At 40.0% G+C, this 26015-nt stretch overlaps 1 protein-coding gene across 1 annotated transcript in view; it reads left to right on the top strand.

Moving 5' to 3' along the window:
• The window catches only part of LOC122809199 (alpha-tectorin-like), a 1556410-nt gene that overhangs the window by 991187 nt on the left and 539208 nt on the right, over positions 1–26015 (top strand). Inside the window, exon 12 of the mRNA XM_044080507.1 lies at positions 6909–7507. Coding sequence (XP_043936442.1) covers positions 6909–7507 — 599 coding nt within the window. The remainder of the gene's footprint in view (positions 1–6908; positions 7508–26015) is intronic.

A 26015-nucleotide genomic window follows, 5' to 3' on the forward strand; every position in this document is an offset into this window, starting at 1 on the left:
CTGCCTAAAACAATACTTCTTAACACATTTCAGGTATGCCCATTGTGTGTAGGTGTGTAGCTGCACAAGGCTGCTAGCTGGTTTGGGTGCACAGGCGTACATGGGTGGGACTTACATGCTACAATGGGGCTATTGTGTATTACATTTGCATGCATGGGTTCTGCTTCTGGATATTACGCTTAGACATACGCCGTCCTGTGTATGCGACGAACACGTTGCTGGGTGTGGGACATGTTGCTATGCACATGTTTGCCTGTGTTTAGGGTATCTTGGTTCCTTCCTGTTGTTATGTCGACACAGCTACCCGGCTGTGTACTCTCACTACTGCTTGTGACCATTATGGTTGACACCTTTTCCAATGCCCATAGTGGGACATCTTTTGTGGTAACATCGGATATTGCAGTACAACACATACCCACAGCAAGTGGAGTTGACAGAACTTCACTTTTTTGCCATAATATACGCTTATTCTGGTAGCATTTGGGTTCCTTATTCGGTTTCTTATGCCATGTATGTGTTTCATATACAAAATATATGTTTTATGCTACTATTACAGGTATATTGAGGGAATATTTTTGCCCGGAAATCTCAGGTCATTTGCCATTTTTCGATTTTTGGCGGGACACAACTGTCCAATGAGGGACTGTCCATAGCAAAGTGGGACAGCTGGTAACCCTGGTGACCATGCCCATGTCGCTACTGGGGTTGCCACCTTTTCCAATGGCCAAGGTGGGACATTTTCAGGACTCACATCAGATTTTACAGGCCAACACATACCCACAGTCACTACATAGCATAGAACTTCACTTGTTTGCCTAAATAAAAGCTTATTGTTGTAGCAGTTTGGTTGCTTATTCTGTTTCTTGTGACATTTAGGTATTTTAGTTACGGAAATAACCATTTCATGCAACCATTACATTAAATACGGGATATAATTATGTCCTACAATCTTGGCACATTTGCCGTTTTAATATTTTTTATCGGGACACAACTGCCCATAGAGGGACTGCCCCTCGCAAAGTGGGACAGGTGGTAACCTTAGTCGCTACTCCTATGTCGGTGCAGCGCGCTGACATGCTGCGGGACACCTTCTCTGGGTATGCCCACTGACGGTACATTGCGGGACGAACACGGTGTTACGCGTATCCTTTGTTCCTTGGACGGGTACACTTAGGGCTTCGTGGGTTGTGTTTGCTTCTCCGTTTTGTTGGGACGGGTACTATGTTGCATACTCTACGTGCGTTTCATTCTGCACGGGCCCTGGCTGCTGCCATTACTATTATGGGTGGACCGTGTTAGTCAGCACATTAGGTTGCTCATCGCCTGGTAACCCTGGTGACCATGCCCATGTCGCTACTGGGGTTGCCACCTTTTCCAATGGCCAAGGTGGGACATTTTCGGGACTCACATCAGATTTTACAGGCCAACACATACCCACAGTCACTACATAGCATAGAACTTCACTTGTTTGCCTAAATAAAAGCTTATTGTTGTAGCAGTTTGGTTGCTTATTCTGTTTCTTGTGACATTTAGGTATTTTAGTTACGGAAATAACCATTTCATGCAACCATTACATTAAATACGGGATATAATTATGTCCTACAATCTTGGCACATTTGCCGTTTTTAATATTTTTTATCGGGACACAACTGCCCATAGAGGGACTGCCCCTCGCAAAGTGGGACAGGTGGTAACCTTAGTCGCTACTCCTATGTCGGTGCGGCGCGCTGACATGCTGCGGGACACCTTCTCTGGGTATGCCCACTGACGGTACATTGCTGGACGAACACAGTGTTACGCGTATCCTTTGTTCCTTGGACGGGTACACTTAGGGCTTCGTGGGTTGTGTTTGCTTCTCCGTTTTGTTGGGACGGGTACTATGTTGCATACTCTACGTGCGTTTCATTCTGCACGGGCCCTGGCTGCTGCCATTACTATTATGGGCGGACCGTGGCAGTCAGCACATTAGGTTGCTCATCGCCTGCCGGCTTAGCCATGCCTCCGGAGGCATCCTACTTGGGCTCGCTCACGTACGCTACGCACGTGTCTGTGGTTGCGGCGTGCTCTCATTACTATGCATATGGCGCTACTACGCCGACTATTCACTGCACCGCCGGCGCAGCCCTTACACCGCCCTTGCGCCGGGCTTCATGAATCCCGGGGAATATGTTGCATTTTTTAATAACATTTGTAATGTATTTGTGATATAATAGGGTATGTCTTTTTTCTTTTGTATATACATATTTATAACATTTGAAAGTCTGAGAAAGATGCCTTTAAGTATTGATTTGTGTAGGTGTGTTGACAGGTCATGTGATTTTATTGTTGGATTATTTAAACTGAATTTTTGTGAATGTTCATTATTCTGAAGAAGTGTATGTTATACACACACAAAAGCGCTAAATTTTTGTGAATAAAGCAGTGGTCAACTGATTTTTGTCATTTTTCTGTTTGGATTCCAGCAGTTGGTTTGTTTTTGCCTATTTAGATATTTATGTAATTAAAACATAACATCTGATTATGGTGTCTACAGTATTTGTACATAGTACTGTAAAGAAAGCAAAGGGTTTGTTCTTTAATGCCAAACAAATATTTATACTTTCATACCAAAAAGTCTTTCCTTTAGTATACTTTTCCTTAATCAGTTCATAGAGAAAATACAATTGGGCCTATAATCTGATCAAATCTTTTTATTAAAATATAACATTCCACAATTCTTAAATGAATGCATTACTAACTTGGACTAGAGGTTTCTGTTTGTATGAGATTATATAAAACCGCTATGACCAATTAATTATTTATTATTTTCTAAACACATTGTTAACCAGGTTAGCTTCATTAGGCCAATGGCCTCTATTCTGAGGACACCTGAGGTGGTATTGATACTGAGTAAAATTTCAGCTAGGGCACCAGGGAGCTTCCCCAACTATTTTTGGGTAAGTGTCATGGGATCTCTTCATAGGTTCTTACAAAACTTTGAGCTAAAGGAGACCAACAGGAAACTCACCTCCTTCACCCAATACATATGGGGTACATAAAGCCCCCCCATTAATCAGACTTTTTCCATATATTCCTGGTAAACACTTGTGATCCCCCTTCCATTCATTCAGACTGCAATTAAAAGTTGGTAGAGAAGTGCTCTGCTTGATAGGTAAAGGCTGCCCATTCCAGAAATGAGGTATGTTGGGTTATGTATCTGTCGTGCCATCGGCTATTGCTGATGTGATAGTGTAGGTGTAGGTCTCTTTCTTATTTGCTTGTTAGGTAAAGATGGAGTTCAAAGACTGCTGGGCCATTCAAAGCATGGAAAGCTAAACAGGGATTACCTCTCAGGAGTCTGTGTGATGCTTAGTAGACGGAAAAAGATTTTTGTCTATCAGAGTACCTAAAGGTACTAAGACCTGAGATCTTTTTGGTCAGGAAACAATTCGGTCTCTTAAGCTGGTTTAGGTGCTTGGTGAGATACATGCCAAATGGTGCATTATATTCAATAATGAAGCTAATAAGGGATGAATAAAGTGGGACTATAACTTCTTTGTACCTTGAGAAGATACCATGAAAGATAAGCTGTGCAAGGTAAAAGGATTTTATAGCCACCGCAGTGGTGGAAGAAGGGGAGTCTGTTAACTACATACATGCCCAAGCAACCAATTAAGTATAACAGTATATACACATAGTAAGCAATGGTGATACTGTATTTACCAAATTAAACTATGCTACTTTTCTCCATGATGAGGATAATCCCAGGATTAATACACAAAGTATTTGTTTGGTCCAGTCCTTTCTGAAGAATTTGAATATCAGAACAGGATTTTATAACAACCTCTATTTATTTATTTTACATTTGTTGACCAGGATAGTCCGACTGGATACATGTCCATTTTCAGCAGAGGCCCGGGTAGAAAAGCTCCACTTATTAATACAAAAACAAGTAATAATAATAATAATAATAATAATATAATACAATAATACTAAAACAGAGTGAGAAAAGATATAGATACATCATTTCATAAGGCTTAACACAGTCGGAATACGCTACCACATGCTAAAGGTTAAACTTAGTGACAAGCAAGCAAATCTGTACATTATAACATAACTCATTTGATCAATAGAATGGCTGGCTTGCTAATAATCAGTTTTTTTAGAGAAACACCAGCTTGTTGGGTTGGGTTAGTCAGGGTTTAGGCAGGGGCAGAGCCAGTGTGATTTAAAGTGTTTTTGAGGCCTTTTTTAAATAGGGGTAGAGAAGATTTTTGGGTAAGAACTGCAGGAAGTAGATTCCAAATTTTAACAACTGAGTTTGGAAACAGAGAATCCCCTGCTGTATTGTTGGATTTTAGGGTTAGGACCAATAGTTTATTTGAGCATCTAAGTGGTCTGAGAGAATTATGTGGGCTGATAACGTTCTTGAGAGTCAGGGTATTATCAGGCTGGTTGAGTACTTTGTGTGCTACTATAAGCTGGTTGGACTGCAGAAGGGAGGGAAATTCTAGCCATTTGAGTTGAACTAGGTTGTTGCAATGGTGAGTCCTATATGCCTTACCAGTGGCAAATCTAGCGATATGGTAGTAACAGGAGGACAGTTTTCTGAGGTTAGTTTTAGAAAGGTTAGTAAATACTGGAGAGGCATAGAGGAGAGTGGAGAGAAGATGGGTTTGTGCAATAGCAACCCTAGCAAAATGGGTGAGGAAAGGTTTGACCTTTTAAAGGGAGCCTAGTTTTTTGTTAATGGATTTAATAGTGTGGTCAATATGCAAGCCAAATTTGAGGTTGTTGTCCATTAATACTCCTAGGAGCTTTGTTTGGTCATCTGGGGAGATAATGGTGCCATTGTTAGACTTAATGGTGAAGAATGGATGAGTAGACCTATGGGTAGGTGAGAAAAGTAACACCTTGGTTTTGTTAGGATTCAGTTGTCGATTAGTTAGCCAATTTTCACTGTTATTAAAGGTATTCTGGGTTAGGGATAGGAAATTTGATTGAGAAGAGGCAGAGCATATCAAGGTAGAATCATTGGCATATTGGATACAGTGTGCATTTGGGATGGTAGTATGAAGGTAGTTTATGAAGATAGAGAAGAGAAGGGGTCCTAGTATAGAGCCTTGAGGGACTCCTAGGGTGACTGGGAGATGGGATGACAGCTTGCCCTTTTATAGGACAGCCTGCTGTCTACCACATAAGACTGACACCATTGTAGTGTGTGATGGTCCAGGAAGACAGCTTTCAGGGTACTGAGCAGTAGCTGATGGTTAACCATATCGAAGGCCTTAGAAAGGTCAAAAAAGAGTGCTAATGATAGTTTGTTGTTGTTTCAATTAAGGTTGATGACATTAGTGAAAGATAAGAGAGCTGAAGTGGTACTACGGTGTGGTCTGAAGCCATGCTTAGAGTCTGCCAGCAGTTTGTTTTGGTTGAGGTAGTACATTAGTTGTTTGTGGAAGCATTTTTCCAAGATTTTTGCTAGTGGTGACAGAATGGCTATGGGTCTAAAGTTGGACAGTTCTATGGAACTACCTCCTTTATGGAGGGGTATTACATGTGATATTTTCCATATTGATGGAATGGTTGCCTCGGAGATGGATCTATTAATGAGGATAGAGACTGGGAGTGCAATGGCATCTGCGGCTAATTGCAGGTAGTCAGCAGGGAGGAGGTCAGCTGCTAGAGTAGTGGGTTTTAGTTTTTTGAAAAGGGCTATCATCAACAAAACTGGTAAGTCATAGTCCTTTGATGTTAGCTTTTAAGACACAGAAATACAATAAGGAGTAAGAGAGCCACATGGGACATCACTGGTGACATTTTTCTGTTTAGGGCAGACACCGTCAACATTAATGTTTTGAGTTCTGTCTGACAGATAATTACCAATCCACCAAACTTTGTATGGATTACTACTGAGATGGGAGAGTCAGTCTGTAATTCCAGCATGGGTATAGTGTCAAAGGCCTTGGCAATGTCCAGATAATTAGTGTGGACTGTTTGTCTCATAACCATGACCTCAGAAATCCTTTCAAATAATTCAACCAGGTTCAGCAGGCATGGTTTAACTTTTACAAAGAAGAAATGATGTTAACCCATGGATATAAGGTGACCTATATTATTATTTAGTAGTTCAGCTATGATACGTTCATTAGTCCTGTGAATAATACTAATGAGTCTAATAGGCCTGTAATTCTTAGGGTCAGTAGAAGAACTACCTCTATGCAATGGCATCACAGTGGGCTAATCTACACTCTTCATGGACTTAACCAGTTGAGAGATTTAGGTTGAAGAGATAACTGAAGGGTTTTGCTAAACAGAGCTTTATTCTTCACAGCAGATATACAAAAAACATTGTCAGGATTCACGGAAGTAGTGTTTTTAATTTTAAAAAGTGCTAAAAGTACTTCGCCCAAATTGATCCCAGAAGCAGGGGTATGACAGGGAATGGAGTGGAGAGAGGGAAGGGTGGGAAAAGTGATTTCATAAACAAGAACTTGTTAATAAGAATAATAGCAATGTCCTGCTGGGGGTCAGATATGAAGCACCATCAGAGATAAGTTCAGTAAAAAATTGTCGTTTACTACTAAGTTTCCTAATATAGCTGAAAATGTCCTTATAGGTGTCCTTTGAATTAGTTACAATCCTAATTTCAGAGCTGACCTTACATTTCCTAATGATACATCCACCTGAGCTACTACCAGCTCAGACAGATCATCTTAAGGATGGCTGACCCTCTTCTACCATCAATGCCAAAATTACCATTAATAGAAATGTACATATAGCCAGGAGTATTTAGATTTCTTCAAACTGGAGTGACTCACCAAAGAACTTTATTATATATTAATTATTTTATTTTTATGTAGCATTCTTAAATTACATTGTGAGTTTAAGTACTCTTGTCACATCTTTTTTTTTTGTATCTGTTACAGAGTTTCATTGCCCAGCTAACAGTCACTATGAAATGTGTGGATCCTCATGTCCGGCATCTTGCACCAACTTTGCCTTTCCATTCAGCTGTACAACTCCATGCACAGAAGTCTGCCAGTGCAATGACGGGTTTGTGCAAAGTACTACTGAATGTGTACCACTGGCACAATGTGGCTGTACATACAAGAATAGGTACTACAAGGCAGGGGAGGTCTTCTGGATGGGAAGCAATTGTCAAGAGAAATGTATATGTGATGAAACCACAAAATATGTTCAGTGTTCCAGTTCCTCCTGTGATTCTACAGAAATCTGCAGCAATAAAAACGGTAATTATGGCTGTCATAAGCTGCCGGATGGTGTATGTCGGGCTGGCGGTGATCCACACTACATGACATTCGATGGATTAAGATATGATTTCCAGGGAAACTGCACATATGTTTTAGCTGAGCTGTGCAATTCATCTGATGCTCTGGACTATTTTCGGATTGAGGTTACAAATGAAAAATGGGTTGATGTTCCTGTGTCTGTTACAGCTGAGGTCTTAATTTTTGTAAATGATACTGAAATAGAATTTCACAGAGGTGATCCTGGAACAGTTAAGGTAACTACATATTATTTTTCTTGTTGTAACACTATGCTATTAACTACGTAATGTGTTAATGTGGATAAATAGTCATAAATTCTAAATTACATTTGATTGACAGACAGCATAGTCTTTTTCTTTTGGCTGTTCCCATTAGGGATTTCCACAACGGATCATCTCTTTCCATTTCTTCCTGTCCTCTGCATCTTGCTGTGTCACACCAACTACCTGCATGTACTCTCTCACCACATCCATAAACCTTATCTTAGGCCTTCCTCTTCTCCTCTTACCTGGCAGCTTCATCCTTAGCATCCTTTTCCCATTATACCCAGCATCCCTCCTCAGCACATATCCAAATCAATGCAATCTCACCTCTCTGGCTTTGTCTCCAAACCATCCAACCTGAGCTGACCCTCTAATATACTGATTCCTAATCCTGTCCATTCTCATCACACCCAGTTCAAGTCTTAACATCTTTAACTCAGCCACCTCCAACTCTGACACCTGCCTTTATACCAATGCCACCATCTCCAACCCATATAACAAAGCTGGTCTCACTTCCCTCTTGTACACCTTCCCTTTCACTCTTACTGATACCCATCTGTCACGAATTACTCCTGACCCTCTTCTCCACCCACTCCACCCTGCTTGTACTCCCTTCTTCACCTCTCTTCTGCACTTACAATTACGCTGAACTGTTGATCCCAAGTATTTAAACTCATCCACCTTTGCCAACTCTACTCCCTGCATCCTCACCATTCATCTATCCTCCCTCTCATTCACACACATATATTATGTCTTAGTCCTGCTGACCATCATTCCTCTCCTCTCTAGAGCATATCTCCACCTCTCCTGGGTCTCCTCAACCTGTTCCCTATTCTCACTACAGATCACAATGTCATCTGCAAACATCACAGTCCACAGGGACTCCTGTCTGATCTTGTCTGTCAACTTGTCTATCACCATTACAAATAAGAAAGGGCTGAGAGCTGATCCTTGATGTAATCCCCCCTCCACCTTAAACACATCCGTCACTCCTACCACAGACCTCAGCACTGTCACACTACCCTCATACATATCCTGTATATCTCTTACAAACTTCTTTGTCACTTTTGACTTCCTCATACAATACCACAACTCCTGTATAGGCACCTTGTCCTATGCTTTTTCTAAGTCCACAAAGACACAATGCAACTCTTTCTGACCTTCTCTATACTTCTCCAGCAACACTCTTAGAGCAAACATCACAGCTATAGTGCTCTTTCCCAGCATGAAACCATAATCCTTCTCACTAATCATCACCTCTCTTCTTAGCCTATTTTCTACTACTCTTTCCCATAACTTCATGCTATGACTGATCAATTTTATCCCTCTGTAGTCACTACACCTCTGCACCTTACACTGATAGTTTTCCAGCCCTTCTCCCTGTGGGGGAGGGATCAATAAGTTCCTGGTTAATCCTGTCCTGACTGCTCTCTTCTCCATTCTCCCTATCTGCCACTCCCACCCCCACCCCCTGATTATCTTCATTAGTCAGCCCCCTCCTAGGGTACCATCTTTAATCAAACTCTCTACTACCTGACTCACATTCATTTCATCCTGTAGCTGGACCTTCCCTACCCCTCTGTTCATTGTGCCTGCACAGCAAGTAAGTTACTTTGCATTACTGTCCTCTTATTACTGTTAGCTGCTGATTTATTTGGTTATTACTGTTAACTACTGAGGTATTTGATGGTGCTAAGCTGTAACTGCTGTTCAGAACTCCTATATGTTTTGAGAGCTAGCTAATGTTCTAACTTACAAACTGCTTGTTTTTTTAATCTTGTTTTATGAAGGTAGAGCTTTAATTGTTGAATATCTGACAGGCATCCTGCTAACTGTTTTGCAGAGGTCATTCATGTTCTGATTACATTTGTAAGCATTCCTATGGCATGCTACTGTACTTAGAAGACTTACAGGCTGGACTTTATAATTGCTTTTATAGAAGAAAAGCTCTCCAAAAATTGTATGTATGCTGTAGTATCCATAACTGCAATGGCCCCACCCTTATCAGTTGGTTTGATAACCAGTCTATCATCATTCATTTGATCTAGCAGTGCTTGCCTTTCCAAATAAGTTAAGTTATTAAACCTGCATGTTACATTGTAAAGTCTTATTTCATCCTCACAAGTCTTTAAAAAAGTATGAACTGTGGGGTGCATAACTGGTACAAAAGTACTTGGATGTTTCATAACATTAGTATAATGGCTGTTTCCTCTAAACATGTTTTTCAGAATAACATTCCACCCAAACATATGCAGATCCAGTATAACTTTATTTAATACTCTGACACCATACTGGGTACAAACGATAATCCTTTACCTAAAACATTCATTTGTTCTTTAGTCAGTTGAACACTAGATATATTAAATACATTACAGTCATTAAAATCAGTCAGTTCATGACTCTCCACCATTTCACATCCCTTTATACAGAGCGACCTTGCCTGTTTTCTATTTTCTTCCTTACTGGTACTGGGAAAGTCATAGAGCTGCTCCTTGCTGCAAAAAAAGAAGATAAAGAAGAAGGAAGTGAGGTTTTCGGTCTTGCTACCATACTAATACTGGGCTGTTTGGTTCCCTGTGTGATGTCATCAGCCCGAGCCACAGTAGAGGTGTTGCTATTAGGATCCATGGCAACCATGGAACCTTCTGTTGTCGTGATAGTAGCCATAGAAGCATTGTTCACACTTTGTTGAACATTAATATTCTGAAAAACATCACTGGGTTCAGTAGACATGTTGTTGATATGTAAATTACTTGCTACTGCTGGATTAGATTCAGTTCTAGCCTGCTCACTAGGCCATGTAAAAATACAGCCTGTCATGAAGTCCTGATAGTCCCTTTGCAGCTTTTTCATCTTCGTTTGCTGCAATGTATTTTCAAACAAGGCTATATTATCAATACTTGAGTAATTTTACACAGATGTTGGTCTGTGTTATAGTGCATCTGTAGGTTACTAAGTAGATCTTTTACCTCACTACGGAGTTTCTCTTCAGGTGAAAAATATTCTATAAGCAAATTCATATAACAAAAGCTGGTATCTATGTTTATCTGCTCCCAGCACGCTAGTAAATCAGGACATGCTTCTCCTTGTGCTGGCATACATAATACTCTCATCCCCCTAGGCACTATTTTATATTCCAAGCATGCTTCCATATGAAACCTTTGCCATTGCAGGTGCTTCATTTTCCTTGTGGTATTATCTAAACAAGTCAAAAGCTCAAAGAAAGTCTCATTTAATGGCTCACCTGCAGATAGGCCATTTTCCTGTGTATAGTTCTTCATCAAGTCCATCCCAAGTAAAGGATTTAAACAGGAAGAAGCATTACTTTTGAATTTCTCACTTACTGAGCCCAGTGAACGTTTGTGTGACTGGTAATCCAGTTCAACCTCATCATTCTGTAGTTCGACCATGTGGAAAGAAGATGCAACAACAAAGCAAAATGTAGAAAAACACAAGCCTCTTAGCTTCCCTTAAAGACACCTTTCATCCCCTTTGTAAGAACAAATCCAAAAACAAATGAAACAGAGTCCAAACTGGCCATAATCTTTTATTATAAAATATAAGTGCTTTCAGGTTAAAAAAACCTTCATCAGACAAACGTCACATAACCATGACAATCTTTAAATATTAAAACATTTATAAAAGCAACCGATTACTTTCTATACCTGACCCGCCTTTTCTTTAAGGCTGGTTTTAAAGGTACAGAACTATTTAACCTGTTTGGGTTGTCAGCAGCCAACTGCATGATCCATCTTAACTCTGCATACTCTGTATCATTGACAATACCCCCCCCCCCATTTTCATCTGTGCAGCATGGAGAACCATAAAAACAAAAGTATGAAAGTATGATCTGGAAAGCTAGAAACATGCTAGTACAATGCTACGTTATAGTAACAATGTGTATGGGATATTATTAAGCAAAACTGGAAGATACTAAGAAGTGACAATCACGTGAATGACATTTTAGATGAGAAACCTAGATTTACCTTCAAGCGAAATAGTAATATAAAAGACATGTTATGCGTAGAACCTGGTTTAAAAAATAATAAGAAGGCTAACAGTGTTTCCTCTGCACACATGAGAACAGGGAATTTTCCCTGTAGGCATTGTAAAGCATGTTCAAATGTGAATGGTTTAAATTATTTTATACATCCTGTTACAAACAAAAAATACACATTTGAGTTTTATGCAGATTGCCATACAGTGAATGTGGTTTACTTGGCATGCTGCAAGTCATATCCAAGTTTTTATGTTGGAAAAACTAATTGTAAGCTAAAAACAAGAATATTGCATCATTTGTCATCTGTTAGACAGAAGGATAAATATAATGCATTGTACCAACGTGTTTCCAGCTTTCCAGATCATACTTTTGTCTTTATGGTTCTGCATGTTGCACAGATGAAAAAAAAAAGGGGGGGGGGGCAGATATTGTCAATGATAATGATTATCTCTCCAATCTCCAAAATCCTGGAAAAATGCATCCACTTCCAACTTATGCTTTTTCTGACTAAAAACGAACTTCTTACCTCTACACAACATGGCTTCCAACCAGGACATAACACCATAACAGCTCTACTCTAATTCTTGGAAACTGTCACTCAATCCCGAGATTCTGGGAACTTAGTATCCACAGTGCTTCTAGATCTCTAAAGCATTCGATACTGTTTCCCATAAGCACCTTCTAAGTCACCTCTCAAACGTAAATCTCTCCTAAAACACTCTTTCCTGGTTCTCAAGCTATCTGTCAAATAGACCTCAGGCTGTGAAATGGAAGAAAGGCACCTCACCTTTCTTACCCACCCCTACCGGAGTACCACAGGGGTCCATCCTCGGACCAATGCTGTTTAATATCTTTATCAATAACTTTCAACTCTGCTATTCCTAATGCCAAAGTCATCCAATATGCAGATGACTCTACACTTGTCTGCTCAGCCTCTAACCTCCCTGAACTCCTATCTGAAACTCAGACTGCCTTCTCAATTACTGAGATCTGGATGTACCAAAATCACCTTTCTCCAATGCTAACAAATCTAAAATACTACTATTCACACCCTCACAATCTTTCTCTTTTGATAAAAATTCCTTCCAAGTCCTTAGCCAAAACAACTTTCCGATTGAAGTTGTTCCCTTTGCCAAACTACTTGGTGTAACTATAGACTAACACCTCAAGTTCGACATCCATATTCAGCAAAATATAAAGAAAACCCATCAAAAACTAGGTATGCTATACAGGAATAACCACTTCCTCTCTACTTCTACCAGGCATACTCTGGCCTCCTCTAACCTCCTTCCCTCCCTTCTGTACAGCGCCTCACTACTAACTAACCTATTCTCTTGCATCGCTTCCAAACTTGAAAGCTGTTATAACAAAATTTCTAAATTTGCCACCAAAGCCAAACATTCCACTCATCACTGTGCTACCCTCCAATCTCTCAACTGGTTAGAAATTACAAATTACCTGGACTTCCTCCAGCTCACTACAGTACATAGACTAATATTTAATTCAACCAAATGCCCTGCTCTAACTAACATCCTTCCCCCATACACCCTAAATAGAACTCTTAGATCTGAACACCAAAACTTAATTACTATCCACAAACCTAAACATCCTGCTGGACAACTTCTCCTCTCCTTCTCCTTAGGTAAGAAATGGAACTCTCTCCCTTCCACACTAAAGACAATGTCAAACACAAACAACTTCAAAACTCAGCTTTACACCTACCTCTCCTCCAAATGGAAATGTAACTGCATTCTCCATACCTAGAACTCTTTAACAAAAGCCCCATGGGAGGGTATCCTCCTGAGTTCCTAAGCACCTTATAGCCGGCTATAACTTTCTATAGCTAATTCCCATATGATCTCTCACACTCTGTAAATATTGTAACTAGCCACTGTGTATATTTGTTAAAATGCATCTGCATGATATTTTTCCACTATGGGCAATATTGCTCACGCTTTGTACTATTTATATGTTTTTGTACTTGTACTTTTATTTTTATTGGACTGCTATCTTTACTGTAATCTGTTTCATGGAGCTTTTCTCCCTGGGCCTCCACTGAAAAAGGGTCTCTCTGGGCCCACTGGACTTCTCCAGTAATCAAACTGGAATTAAAATAAAATAAATAAATAATGAGGAGCTCTCGGATTATGTAGCCCAGGTGGTTATGACCCTAGCCCTGAGCAGCATCCTACCATCACCCAGAATGATACTACAGTACAAGCAGAAAATGATTGATTTCAACAATTGTCTACATTTCTGGTGTCATTCCAAGGCGATCCAGTATCTGTCTGCCTGGGATGACATGATTGACAGACCTCAATGCTTTGCCAGAGATGGCTTGCATCTGTCACCCCTGGGCTTCTGGATACTGGCCAAGGCTCTTGCCATCCATATAGTGCCTTTTTTAGGCTGTGTTTCAAAGACCAAATTACTACCGTAACAGCTACAAACAAATGCAATCTGAGGGTCATGCTGTTCAATGCTAGAAGACTAAATCTCAAAATGCACTTGCTCGAAGCACTCCTTAAAATGGAAAACATTATCATTTGTGCTGTAACAGAAACCTGGTTCAAAGCAGCAGAAAGCACCCCTGCACTACCAGGCTATAAATCATTCCACACCTTTCTGCCCAAAGCTCCAAACACAGTGATATTTCCATATTCATAAAGGATGCGCACACCTCCAGACTGGTAGTCCAACATAATGCATCAGAGATACTTCAGGGGCAGCATATTTTGAGTAAGACAGCGATTCAGATCGTAGCCTGCTATAGGTCCCCAGTCATGTCCCAAGACTCACACGCCACGTTCCTAAGCACACTGGAGAATATTAGGGTCCAACCTAACACTCTCATACTGGGTGACTTCAACTACCCCTCCATTAACTGGGAAAATTATTCATGTACCAATACACTTGCCCAAAATTTCCTGGAATTCATTAATTCCAGTGCCCTGGACAGCTTGTTCTTACCCCCACATCCTTTACCTGGTCATTACTAACATGGGTGACTGTTGCTCTATACCAGTAGTCAACTCCTCCCTGATTAGATCTGACCACAAACTAATCACCTTGGAAATCCACCCTCCCCCCCGCAAAGGTAACCACCATGAAAAACTTCTCCAAAGCTAACTTTGGTTTTCTAAAAACAGAGGTGGCTAACTTCACATCACCCATACAAATGGAGAATAGTTGCATGACCGCCAAATCATAAAACAATGCACTATACAAACACATACACAGATGCATGGATCTTGCCATACCCTACAGAACCAAGATGCTCTGCTCCAAAAAGGAAGCCAATCTGGTGGTCCCCCTGCACAAACAAACTCTACAATGAAGGAAGAAACTGATGCATAACTAGGTGAAGTCCCAAGACTGGAAAAAGTCCTTTATCAGCCTCAACAAAATGTTGAGATCCCTCATCAAATCCTCTAAAGCCAGCTATGAAAAGAGAATTGCAGCAGATAGAAAAGACAACCACAAGGCCTTCTACAGTTGTGTAAAGAATTTCCACGGCAATACCCAGATTTGCTGTGAGCTACTGCACAATGGTACCTCCTATTGGTACCTACCGCCAACAGATATTGCCAAGATACTGGCTGACAGAGTCAGTGCCAACTTTGCCCCCACAAAGGACAAATCACAATACCAGTAGATTCCCAGGCACCCAGTATTACTGCTGCACAGGTTAAAACAGCACTTTCCAAGGCCAAGAATACAGCTTCTATGGACCTGAGAATATCCGTGGCTGTGTTCTACATGAACTACAGACTGAATTGGCCCCACACCTGTGCCTGTTCAATCACAGCCTCACCTCAGGTTTTGTCCCTACTGAATGGTGCACTGCTACAGTCATCCCTCTCCACAAAGGAGGTGCAACTACAGACCCTGGGAACTATCGCCCCATTAGCCTAATGAGTCTGATATGCAAAGCTATGGAACACATCATCATAGACCTAATAAACAAGGATATAGTGAAATCTCCAAACTAAGGATCCCACACAGTTTGGTTTTGTGAAGGGTAGATCATGCCTACTTATCCTGGTTGACTTCTTTGAGTCAGTCACTAGAGCTGTGGATGAAGGGAAGGTGGTTCATACAGTCTACCTTGATCTGGCCAAGGCCTTTGATACCATTCCTCACTCTGGAATCATAGAAAAACTCACTAAGGTAGGCATCAACCCCTGTACCACTAGGTGGGTTGCAAATTGGCTCATGGAACCCACAGTGTGAATGTAGCTGACTCCAAGTTAGACTGCCGACCAATCATGATTGGAGTCCCACAGGGTTCGGTCCTGGGTCCTCTCCTGTTTGGTATCTACTTCTCTGAAGTCCAGGCCAACATGAAAGGATTCTGGCTGACAAAGTTCACAGATGATTGTAAGTTGGGAGCTATTATTAAGTACCCAAGTGATGTTGACATCCTGCAGAAAGGCCTCACTGAGACCAATGACTGGTGTCAGAACCATGGCCTTAAGCTCAATGCCAAAAAATGTGGCGTCATCCCCTTTGGGAAAAACTCAGTTCCCATGAATTACCACATTGATGGTAGTCCACTGAACACAGAAGGTGTTATAAGAGATTTGGGAACACAGGTTGACAGCAACCTCTTTTGACCACCACATTGCCACTCTGGTCAGAAACTCCTTCTATGTGGCACATCTCATTACTAAGGGTTTTGCATCCAGAAAGAAAGATGTCATTGTCTCCCTCTACTCTTCCCTCATTAGGCCAGTCATTGAGTACAATGCCCCATTTGGCATGTACCTCACTGGATACCTGCAACAACTGAAGAGGCCACAAAAGTACCACACAAAGATGATTCTAGGCCTTAAACATTTGTGATATATGGACAGACTCAAAAAACTCTAACTATTCTCTGTCTCATATCGCCTACTTAGAGGCAATCTCTGCTTGACTTACAAAGCCATGTCTGACCCAGCTCTGTTAGAAATGCTACATCTAAAGAAATCCCAATCCCTCCACACCACATGCTTCAGAGAACTCAACATCATTACCACAAACAACAGAACATGCTGGAAAGACAGGTTCATACCCCAGAGACTGCCCATGCAGTGGAATAGACTTCCCATACATGTCAAACAGAGCACCTCACTGGCCCTCTTCAAGAGAAATTTTGATGAGTGGATGGGAAATAGAAAATTCACCCCTGGGATCACTCCAGCATGATGCCAGGGTAATCCTATAGGCTAGGCTTGCAAAGGCTCCAGGGCCATTAGCCTAGTACACACCTATGAACCTATGAACCTATGATTGCACTTAGTTTACAGTCATCTGCAAACTTAGTAAGCCACAGGCCATCAACTTTTTACTGGACTTCAGAAAAATAAATTCCAAACAGTACAGAGTCCAGTACAGATCCCTGTGGTACACCACTGGTAACTGGTCTGCTGGTGAAGGCAGACACCCAATCTTTGACAGTGTGCATTCCGTCAGAGCCAGTTTGCTACCCATCTAGTAATGTATGGGTTATCCCCAGCTGGGAGAGTTTCTCTATGATGCCTAAATGGGGGATTGTGTCAAAAGCCTTGCCCCAATCCAGATAAGTGGTATGTACTTTTTTTCCCTCATCCAAAGCTGTGGAGACATTCTCAAAGAAGTCTACCAGATTTAATAAGCAAGATCTGCCCTTGATTAAGCTAAACTGAGTTGGATCAAGAGTTTGAAGGTCACCTATGTCCTTGTGGATGAGGTCCATGTTGATTCTTTCCATGACGTTGCAGATGAGGCTAGTTAGACTTATGGGTCAATAGTACACTGGGTCAGTTGATGGATCCCCTTTGTGTAAGAGGATTACTGTTGCTGTTCTCCACTCTGCTGTAACAAAGCTGTTCTCAGGCTCTGGTTAAAGAGTGTTCAAAGGGATCTACAAGGTCTTGTTTTAGGCTGTTTAATAAACAATCTGGCATGTTATCTGGTCCTATAGAGGCTATGTTTTTTGCCTTGGTGAGTGCGTTGTATGACCTGTTCTTTGGAGATACTTGGTATAGGACTGGTGTTGGGAATGCTTTGATGTATGACAGGTGGGAATGGTGGGGGGGGGTTATTGCTAAATCTGTCAGCTAGCAGGTTAGCAATTTCCTAAGACTCTGTGTAAGTGGTGCCATCCACTATAAATCCAGCACATAACTGGGCATTCCCCTTTAGGTTTCAGATGTAGCTAAAGAATGCTTTGTGGTTGTCTTAGTTAGGGATGCTAATTTAGACTTGTAGTTAGCCTTGGAGGACCTGACATGATATCTGATTTTGCTTGTTCAAGCTGTGGAGGGTATTCTTTATCTGTTGAGTTTGTTCCTTCCTGTTCTTAGATATCAGTTTTTTCTTTTGTTGTATAACTTATTCATGCTTACAGTGCACCAGGGTGGGGAGACTTGGTTTTGTTCCTGGTCGGTACAGCCAAGTCAATACATTTGTTTAAGTGGCTATATAGGGCAATTGTGTATTCCTCTGCATAAGGGACATTGTTGTCTATGTTGGAAGGGGCTTTGAAGCTTTTTATGCTATTTCTTAGTATGCAATAGTTACTTATGAAAAAAATGTTTTAGTTTTCTTACTCCTGAGGGGGTGTCAGGTTTGATTTTTACTTCAAACAAGACAGATTTATGGTCAGACCTTACCATGGAGGACAACACACAGTGGGTAGAGCAGTAACCTCCCATATTTGTGAGCACTAGGTCCAGTACATTTGATCCCCTTGTAGGGGTGTGGACCATCTGTTCCAAGGCAATTGAATTAACAAAGTGCAGGAACCGTGCAGTGATTGTTTTTGTGCTTGTGTAGTTCACCTGATCGATGGAAGGATAGTGAAATCTCCCATGACCAAGGTATTAGGCTGTATGCTGAGTGACTCTAGCAAGTCTATGTAGGTGGTGTGGTCACCTGGTCCATGGTGGGGGACCTGTAGCTAGCAATGATGTGGAAGGGTATTTTTCCTAATAGCTAATTGGTCCTGGAGTAGATCAAGAGAGAGAGTAATACTGTTTTACCAGTCTCTTGGATTTAATGAAGATGGATACACCTCCACCTTTACTTTTTTCACGCTTGATTTGGGATTTGAGCATGTGAAAGGCATTGTAACCTAGTACAGCTGGGGTGTTCTCAGCAGCCTTGAACAAGTGTCTGTGACTGCACAGATGTCAGCATCTTCCAGGATGAGGATTGTTTCCAGGGAGTGCATTTTACTGTTTAGGCTCCTAGCATTAAGCAGCATGACCTTTTGTTGTTTGGACATTATGTAAAAAAGGCACTATGAGAAAGGCAAGTGTCTTTGCCAATATCTGAAAGTCTTGAAGAGACAGGTGAAGATCATCTCTGGCAAAGCAGCATGAACTGTTGACCATGACCTGAAGCTCCCTGGAATGTGTCACTGGGTGGCACAGTCATGCAGCATTTCGCATTGTTGCCTCATAGCAAGAGTTCTCCAGTTCAATTCTCGGCTGGGGTGCCATCTTTGTGGAGTCTGCATGTCCTTCCTGCATTTGTGTATGTATCCTCTTGCCGCTATGGTTTCCTCCCATATTCCAAAGACATGCATCTGGAGCATTTCTCCCCAGGCACCTGCTGAAAATGGGCTCTGTCCCAGTCAGACTTTCCCGTTAAAGAAATTTTAAATAAATAAATAAATAAATAAAGGCTAAGCCAATTATTAAAATCAATCATTTTTTGTCTGCAGTTTGGCATCATCCTCGATGAAAGTAGAATGCAGCTTAGGGCTAGGGACATACCTGCCTGGGACACATAATCTGAGAGTTCAGACATGACTGTCTTCATGTAGTCCAGAGAGGTGCATCTCAAGTCATTCACACCAACATGCACTATTACAGAGTCATAATGGTAATTGTTGCTGAGCGACTTGAGTGTGTGTATGATTTGATGGATCCTGGCACCTGATAGGCAGCTGACTGTGACCTTCTCCTTGTTTAACCTGGTAAATGAGACATCCATGTGTCTCACTATTGAGGCAGCTATAACCAGTACATTTGGATTTGAGGTGTTTTGCCTTATGGGTTTAATTGTTGAGATACTGATATGTGTGTTGTTATGTATGGTGGTGGATTCTGTTTGTGTACTTGCATGTGTATGTTGTTTGGGTTTGGGAGGTCTCTGGTATTTTGGTAGGCTCTTAGTGAGTATCTCCCATATGTGAGTTTATGTACCTTGCCCTTCTCTTGTGTTGGAGAGAAGGTGCATGTGCTGATGACCTGTTGTATGTCTTGTTTGTTGTTTTGTGTTAAGAACTGATTCTGATTTCATGGTATAGTTACATCTGTCACATATTGTATTTGTCTGCTTTAGGAGCAACTAGATGTCAGTATACATGAAGCAATTGCTGCATTGCCTTAGGATGCGCATGTCAATCAAGTTGGCTGGAGAAATGGTGGGGAGCAGGCCGTCCGTTAGGGGAGGAGTATGTTGTAGTGACTAATGGGGAAATGGGCTAGATTGATTTGCTTGCGAGACTAGCAAAGGGTGGTTATTTTATGGAAGGTTAAGGGACTGCATCCACACCTCAGAATGTGCAGCTGAGTTGCTCGTTGGATAGCAATGCACAGCTGTATTGTGCATGGTGGAGCTGTAGAGCTAAGGATGATTTAGTAGCAAATATCAAGGGGAAATTTAAGTAACTAATTATCTGTGTCTATACACCGCAATGCCAAGCCACACAGGGTGGTTTGTAGCTCTGCACAAATGTGGGGCTCAAATAAAAGCGAGGTATAACAGTTCTAATACAAATTAGCCAATGGTAGACCCAAAGCTGAGCCCTATTCCAACAATCCCAAACTCAGCGGGGTCCTGTGCTGCACACTTCTGCCACAAGAGTGCAGGAAGGCTTTCCTAATGTAGAATGGCTGGTTTTAGTGCTCAATTTCTCCAAAGAGCCTAGATTTAGCATATCTAAATCTAATCTATGCTAAGGATATACAGATGTACTAGGATGCGAAGTGCAGAACAAAGCAGTCAAAGCAGCTACAACAGCAAAAAAATGAAACACCAAAACAGTAAAATACAGTTCCACAAGTGGAAAGCAAGCATAAAATATACTTGTTTTCCATTAATCTCAGAGGATGCTTTGCATTTAGATTAGATTCACTCACGGTCTCTGGCAAGGTCACCAAACTCAGTGCAGCTCTGTCAAACTGAGCCTGAAATACAACTCTGTATAGCAAGTTCACTGAAGTTGTTTCACATAATTTCATAGAATAACAGTTCACAGAAAACTTCAAATACAGCCAATAAATTTGTAGAAGTCTGTATAAGTATACCTCTACAGCATTTAATGAATTGTATTTTATATTAAATAAGAAGAAGAATTCCCAGAATGTTAGAACCCTTGTCTCCGAAATAAATGATCAATTCAGGATTTAAAAAAAAATCTACCAGAGCCAAGTTTGTGGTTAAAATTGCTACTCAAGCCAAAGAAATCACAAAGCATTTTTAAGTATATTCATAATCTCAAAATTACAATGCAACAATGTGCTGAGCTGATTTTGAATGATGTTCTCTACACTGAGACTGTCTCTCGTCGTTCTGTTCCTAAAGATATACCTGAAACTGGCTCACCTTCAGCTATCACACAAGACTAAGTCTTAAAAGTACTTTTAAAAGCTAAAAATACTACATTGATGAGTCCTAGCAATATTCCTGGATGCATCCTAAATAGCATGAAGCATGATGTAACCACATACCTAACAACACTGTTCAGTCATACTGAGTTCTTTTAATTAAAGTGTGTGTGTGTGTGTGTGTGTGTGTGTGTGTGTGTGTGTGTGTGTGTGTGTGTGTGTGTGTGTGTGTGTTTGTGTAGATATTAAAATAAAGTTTGCTTTATTTCATTTGGATTTGACACTTCAGTATATGACAGTCGCTTTCCTGTTTGTTTTCATCTTATTTAATTAGTCTTGGTATACCTAATTGCATGCACACACACACACACACACACACACACACACACACACACACACACACACACACACACACACACACACACACACACACACACACACACACACACACACACATACATACTATTTCTGTGTAATGAATATTAAATTGTGCATTACCATTCAGATGCCAAATACTGCTGTATACCAATGCCCAACTGCCTGAGAATCAGTGCCCTCTGTACAGTAAGATGTATGTTATGCTACATGTTCTGACTTCATACTGGTTACCCCATTCTGTCTCACAGACACCTTAAGTTAGATCAGTACAGTATGGCATGCTACATTTTCTAACTTCATGCTGGTTACCCCATTCTATGTAGCAGGCACCTGAAATTAGATCAGCTGATGTATGTCATGTTATATGTTCTAACTTCATGCTGGTTACCCCATTCTGTCTCACAGACACCTGAAGTTAGATCAGGTAAGGTATATCACACTACATGTTCTAACTTCATGCTAGTTACCTCATTCTATGTTGCAGAAATCTGAAGTTAGATCGACAGGAAATAAAAAAAACTCACATGTGGAACCACTATAGATCAGATAAAAGTTCCAAAAAGCACAGATACAGTCCACAAAGCCAGGAAATAAAATTCAACAGATAATTAATTATAAAAACAAGTATACCGACTTGCAAACTTTCAGACCCAACAAATATGTTCTACTTCAGGTGAAAATGCATAGAAATACCTACATAAGTCCAACATGCAAATAGAATAAAGCCTACTAATTAGAAAATACATCTGATAGCTAGCACAATAAACAGAGGATCAATCCTAAGCTTATCACAAACAGTAATTTAGAGAGGTCTCACTTGCATTGCTTCACTTCCATTAATAAGCCTTTTCTTTAAGCATGGCTTTTTAGTGGAACAAACAAAACAAAATTCACAGCAGCTTCCAAATAAAACTTGTAATCCACAAAATGAAGCAGCTTTTCAGGCAAAACAATAAAGCCCTGAGCAGGGCAAGCATAGAAAATTGTGAAAAAAAAACCCAGATGGCTCAGCACACATCAGTTCACTTTATTCCACAGAAACACAGCACATTAACGCTCCACCATACATTTTCGTTTTAAAAATCACTTCCTCAGAGATCCATGTTTTTTTCACAATTTTCTAAGCTTGCCCTGCTCAGGGCTTTATTGTTTTGCCTGAAAAACTGCTTCATTTTATGGATTACTTAAAAATATAACTGTTTTAACGTTTGTACTGTCTTGGTTTTAAAACAGTTTTTTTGCTCACATTCTTATTTAAACCTGTAAATTAACTAATCCTTTCATCCTATTTTGTGCAAACAGCTAGGAAGAGAACATACAATATAACAACATACGCAAGTTTTAATATGAAGAATCTAGTCTATATTGCATTATGTCAAGTCTGTGATGCATATTATGTGGAAAAAAAAACAACTACTGTAAGTTGAAGGAACATATCTACAACCATTTATCAGAGATCAGAAGGGAAGTACAGACAAACTCTTTATTCAAGCATATATCTAAAAGCGGTGTATATCACTTAATCAAAAACCCAAATGATTGAACCACTATTCATCTATTTACATGAAAACCTCAAACCATCAAACAAGCTTTTAATTTAAATATTTCCCAGGACAAAATAATGCTCTAGTGACTGTCAAAAAATAATAACATTTAAAACCCACCCAGATGGGGGGGTACTTCCCCCACACCCCCCATAACTAAATATACCAACTCTGAGATCGCACTGCAGTGGGGAAAAGGGCAAATTCCAATGGTGGACAACCATTGTTTTTTCCTGGGAAAATTTTTGATTAAAAATCTCTTTGATGGTTTGAGGTTTTGATGTAAAGGGTTTGATGAATAGTGGTTTGATCATTTGGGTTTTCGATTAAGTTATATAGACCCATCTGAAGGAGGTCAAGAACATCATTTTAAATTTGCTATCCTTCAAGTAATACTTGAACATATAAGGGTCAGTGAGTATGTTACAGAAACAGAAAATACCCAGTATAAGTGGATAAATATGCTGCACTCAGATACATTTCCAGGTTTGAATGAAGAAGTGAGCAAAAAATCTGTTTGAAAACTAAGACAGTACAAAAGTTGAAAAATGTATATTCTTTAGCCAATACATGTATTCTAATGTTTTAGTTTTTTAGGGTTTGACCATGTGACTATTACTTTTTGATCATGTGATTGGATATGGACTTTTAAACAGAGTTTGGAAGTAACTGTTTTTTTTGACCTGAAGAAGCATTTTTGTGAAAGCATTTAGCTTGTCTGTTCATAAATAAAGTGTTTGCCATGGTTGTGAGGTACTTTGTTGTTTTGTGTATGGCTTTTAAGTACATACCTCTCAAAGTTATAATGGAAGAAATCTGGACAAATCCTGACAAAATGAGGGGACAATGACGCAGAAATAGGGACATATTTTAAATATTGCTCTTATAAACTTAGAAGGTTGCTAGAGTAACGGGGTTTGTTTTAATATATATTTTCTGAAGGATTTGAACTCTGAAACTGAAATGTATGTAATTATTTAGTAACTTCAATCCTAAGATCATCCTAGTGATTTGCCACAAAGCCATACATTTTTTGAGAAAAAGACCAAAAATATAAGCCAAAAATCTGGACATTCTGCAAAAATCTGTACAGTTGAGAGGTATGTATCAAGTATCATAATTACATAGACCAAAATACTTAGTATCAGGAAAGACTTAGCTACCACTTCATTTTTACTATAACCATCACATTCTTATAGTCTACCTCTTAACAATCTTATTTACAATATCCAAGATATAAAAATTTAAAGTTGCCAGATGACCATGTCTAGCTACAGCACTTAGCATTTTTTATATCTTTTTGATTTTCCTGAGCTCTAACATGAGCACTGTCTTTGGTGTGGTATTCAGTCATTGTGCGATGGCATAAAGGCTAGCCTTGTCTGCAGATTAGTTATAAAAGGCAGAGTTTTGACTTTTCTGTGTACTTTGCAACCCATGATGATGCTGTCATTTGCTGCTAGCCTTGTTAATTCCTAGTGTGAGCTGCCGGTCAAGAAAGTGGAGATGTAAATAGATATAAGTAGAAAATATCTCGTTATAATTTCCACAATCAGGAGATACTTGATAGGTTTAGAGTGAAGAGAGATAATATAAGGGTCTTTACAAAATATATATACCCCCCAGTGGCATGGGGGTTGCATGGCTTTCCTCTCCCTATAGAAACAAAGGTATATATAGCCCACTTGCCATGGGGAACTTCCAGAGACAGATGGGGGACACATTCAGTATCTGACAGGCTTTTGTCTCAGGGATACTTCAGCAGTTCCTGGATGCACCCTTGGCACATGTGGATCAGTTCTTCTATTTTCCAAAATCAGGTGAGGACTGAGCCCAGTCTACACATACCTTTCATGGGGTGGCACATTTTAGTATTATGTATATAAAAGCTTTTATATTCACAGGGAGCTGTGCGAACTTCACCCTTCATAAGGCAGTGAGAAGAGAAGTTCATATTTACAAAAGTATTGTTATTTGAATTCCTAGTTGTGTTAATATACAATACCAGGTGAAAATTAATTCCCTTGAACATCCTTTTTCTGTCACTGAGTATGCTTTTATTCATTTTATTAATATCAATTTTTCTTTTAAAATAAAAAGAAACACTAGCTTATTACTTCAACTACAACTCAGAACCTAGCAAATGAAGTGCTAAGGCTTTATTTGTGAGTCTCCATTGTATAGGTTCTTAATTTAACATTTTTATTCATTAATCAAAGACTTTATTTGTGATTCTCTGTCGTAGCCCATCAGTCTGCACTTTGTTGGTCTGATTATCAGTTTTTCTTTTCTATTAAACTGTTTCTTTGAAGTTTAAACCATATTGCTAAGACATTACTATTTTTCAGACACATATTAGTTAACATAAAATCAAAAATTTCCTTTATCACTTTCCTTACATGTTCTCTAATAGAATATAATATTTAATAAATCTGCCATTGTACCCACTTTTAATACTCTTTCCTTACATCTTATCCAACTCCTTCTCCACCCTCATGTTTAATAGTGTTAATTTCCAAATATACATTTGAAACATTCATATTTAGTTCTTTGTCAAAATATTTTATCATATCCTTTCAGTAGGAAACACTTGTTTTCTTCTTGTAGGACTTTTTCTATTCTTCTTTATCAGTAACTGTCACATTGACAACACATCCCTGAAAATTGATACAACAGTCAGGGATCGGAGAAACAATGGTCTGTTCTTTGATCACCACATATCCACAAATGTAAGGAAGTACTTTCTCATTGCACATCTTATAGCTAAAGGTGCCATGCCCAGGTCCACGGATGAAATCATTCCACATGTGGCACACATCATGTTCATTATTGAAAACAACGCCCCTTTCAGTATGTACTTGCCCAACCACTTGTCACAACTAGAATGACTACAATGCTTCCACGATAAACTCAAGGGCTTAAAGCATGGAAACCATCTCAAAGCCTTGTCACTTTTTCAGTACCATACAGGTTAC

This window comes from Protopterus annectens, chromosome 8.part0, assembly GCF_019279795.1.
Source record: "Protopterus annectens isolate FY-2018-M chromosome 8.part0, PAN1.0, whole genome shotgun sequence".
NCBI lineage: Eukaryota > Metazoa > Chordata > Ceratodontiformes > Protopteridae > Protopterus > Protopterus annectens.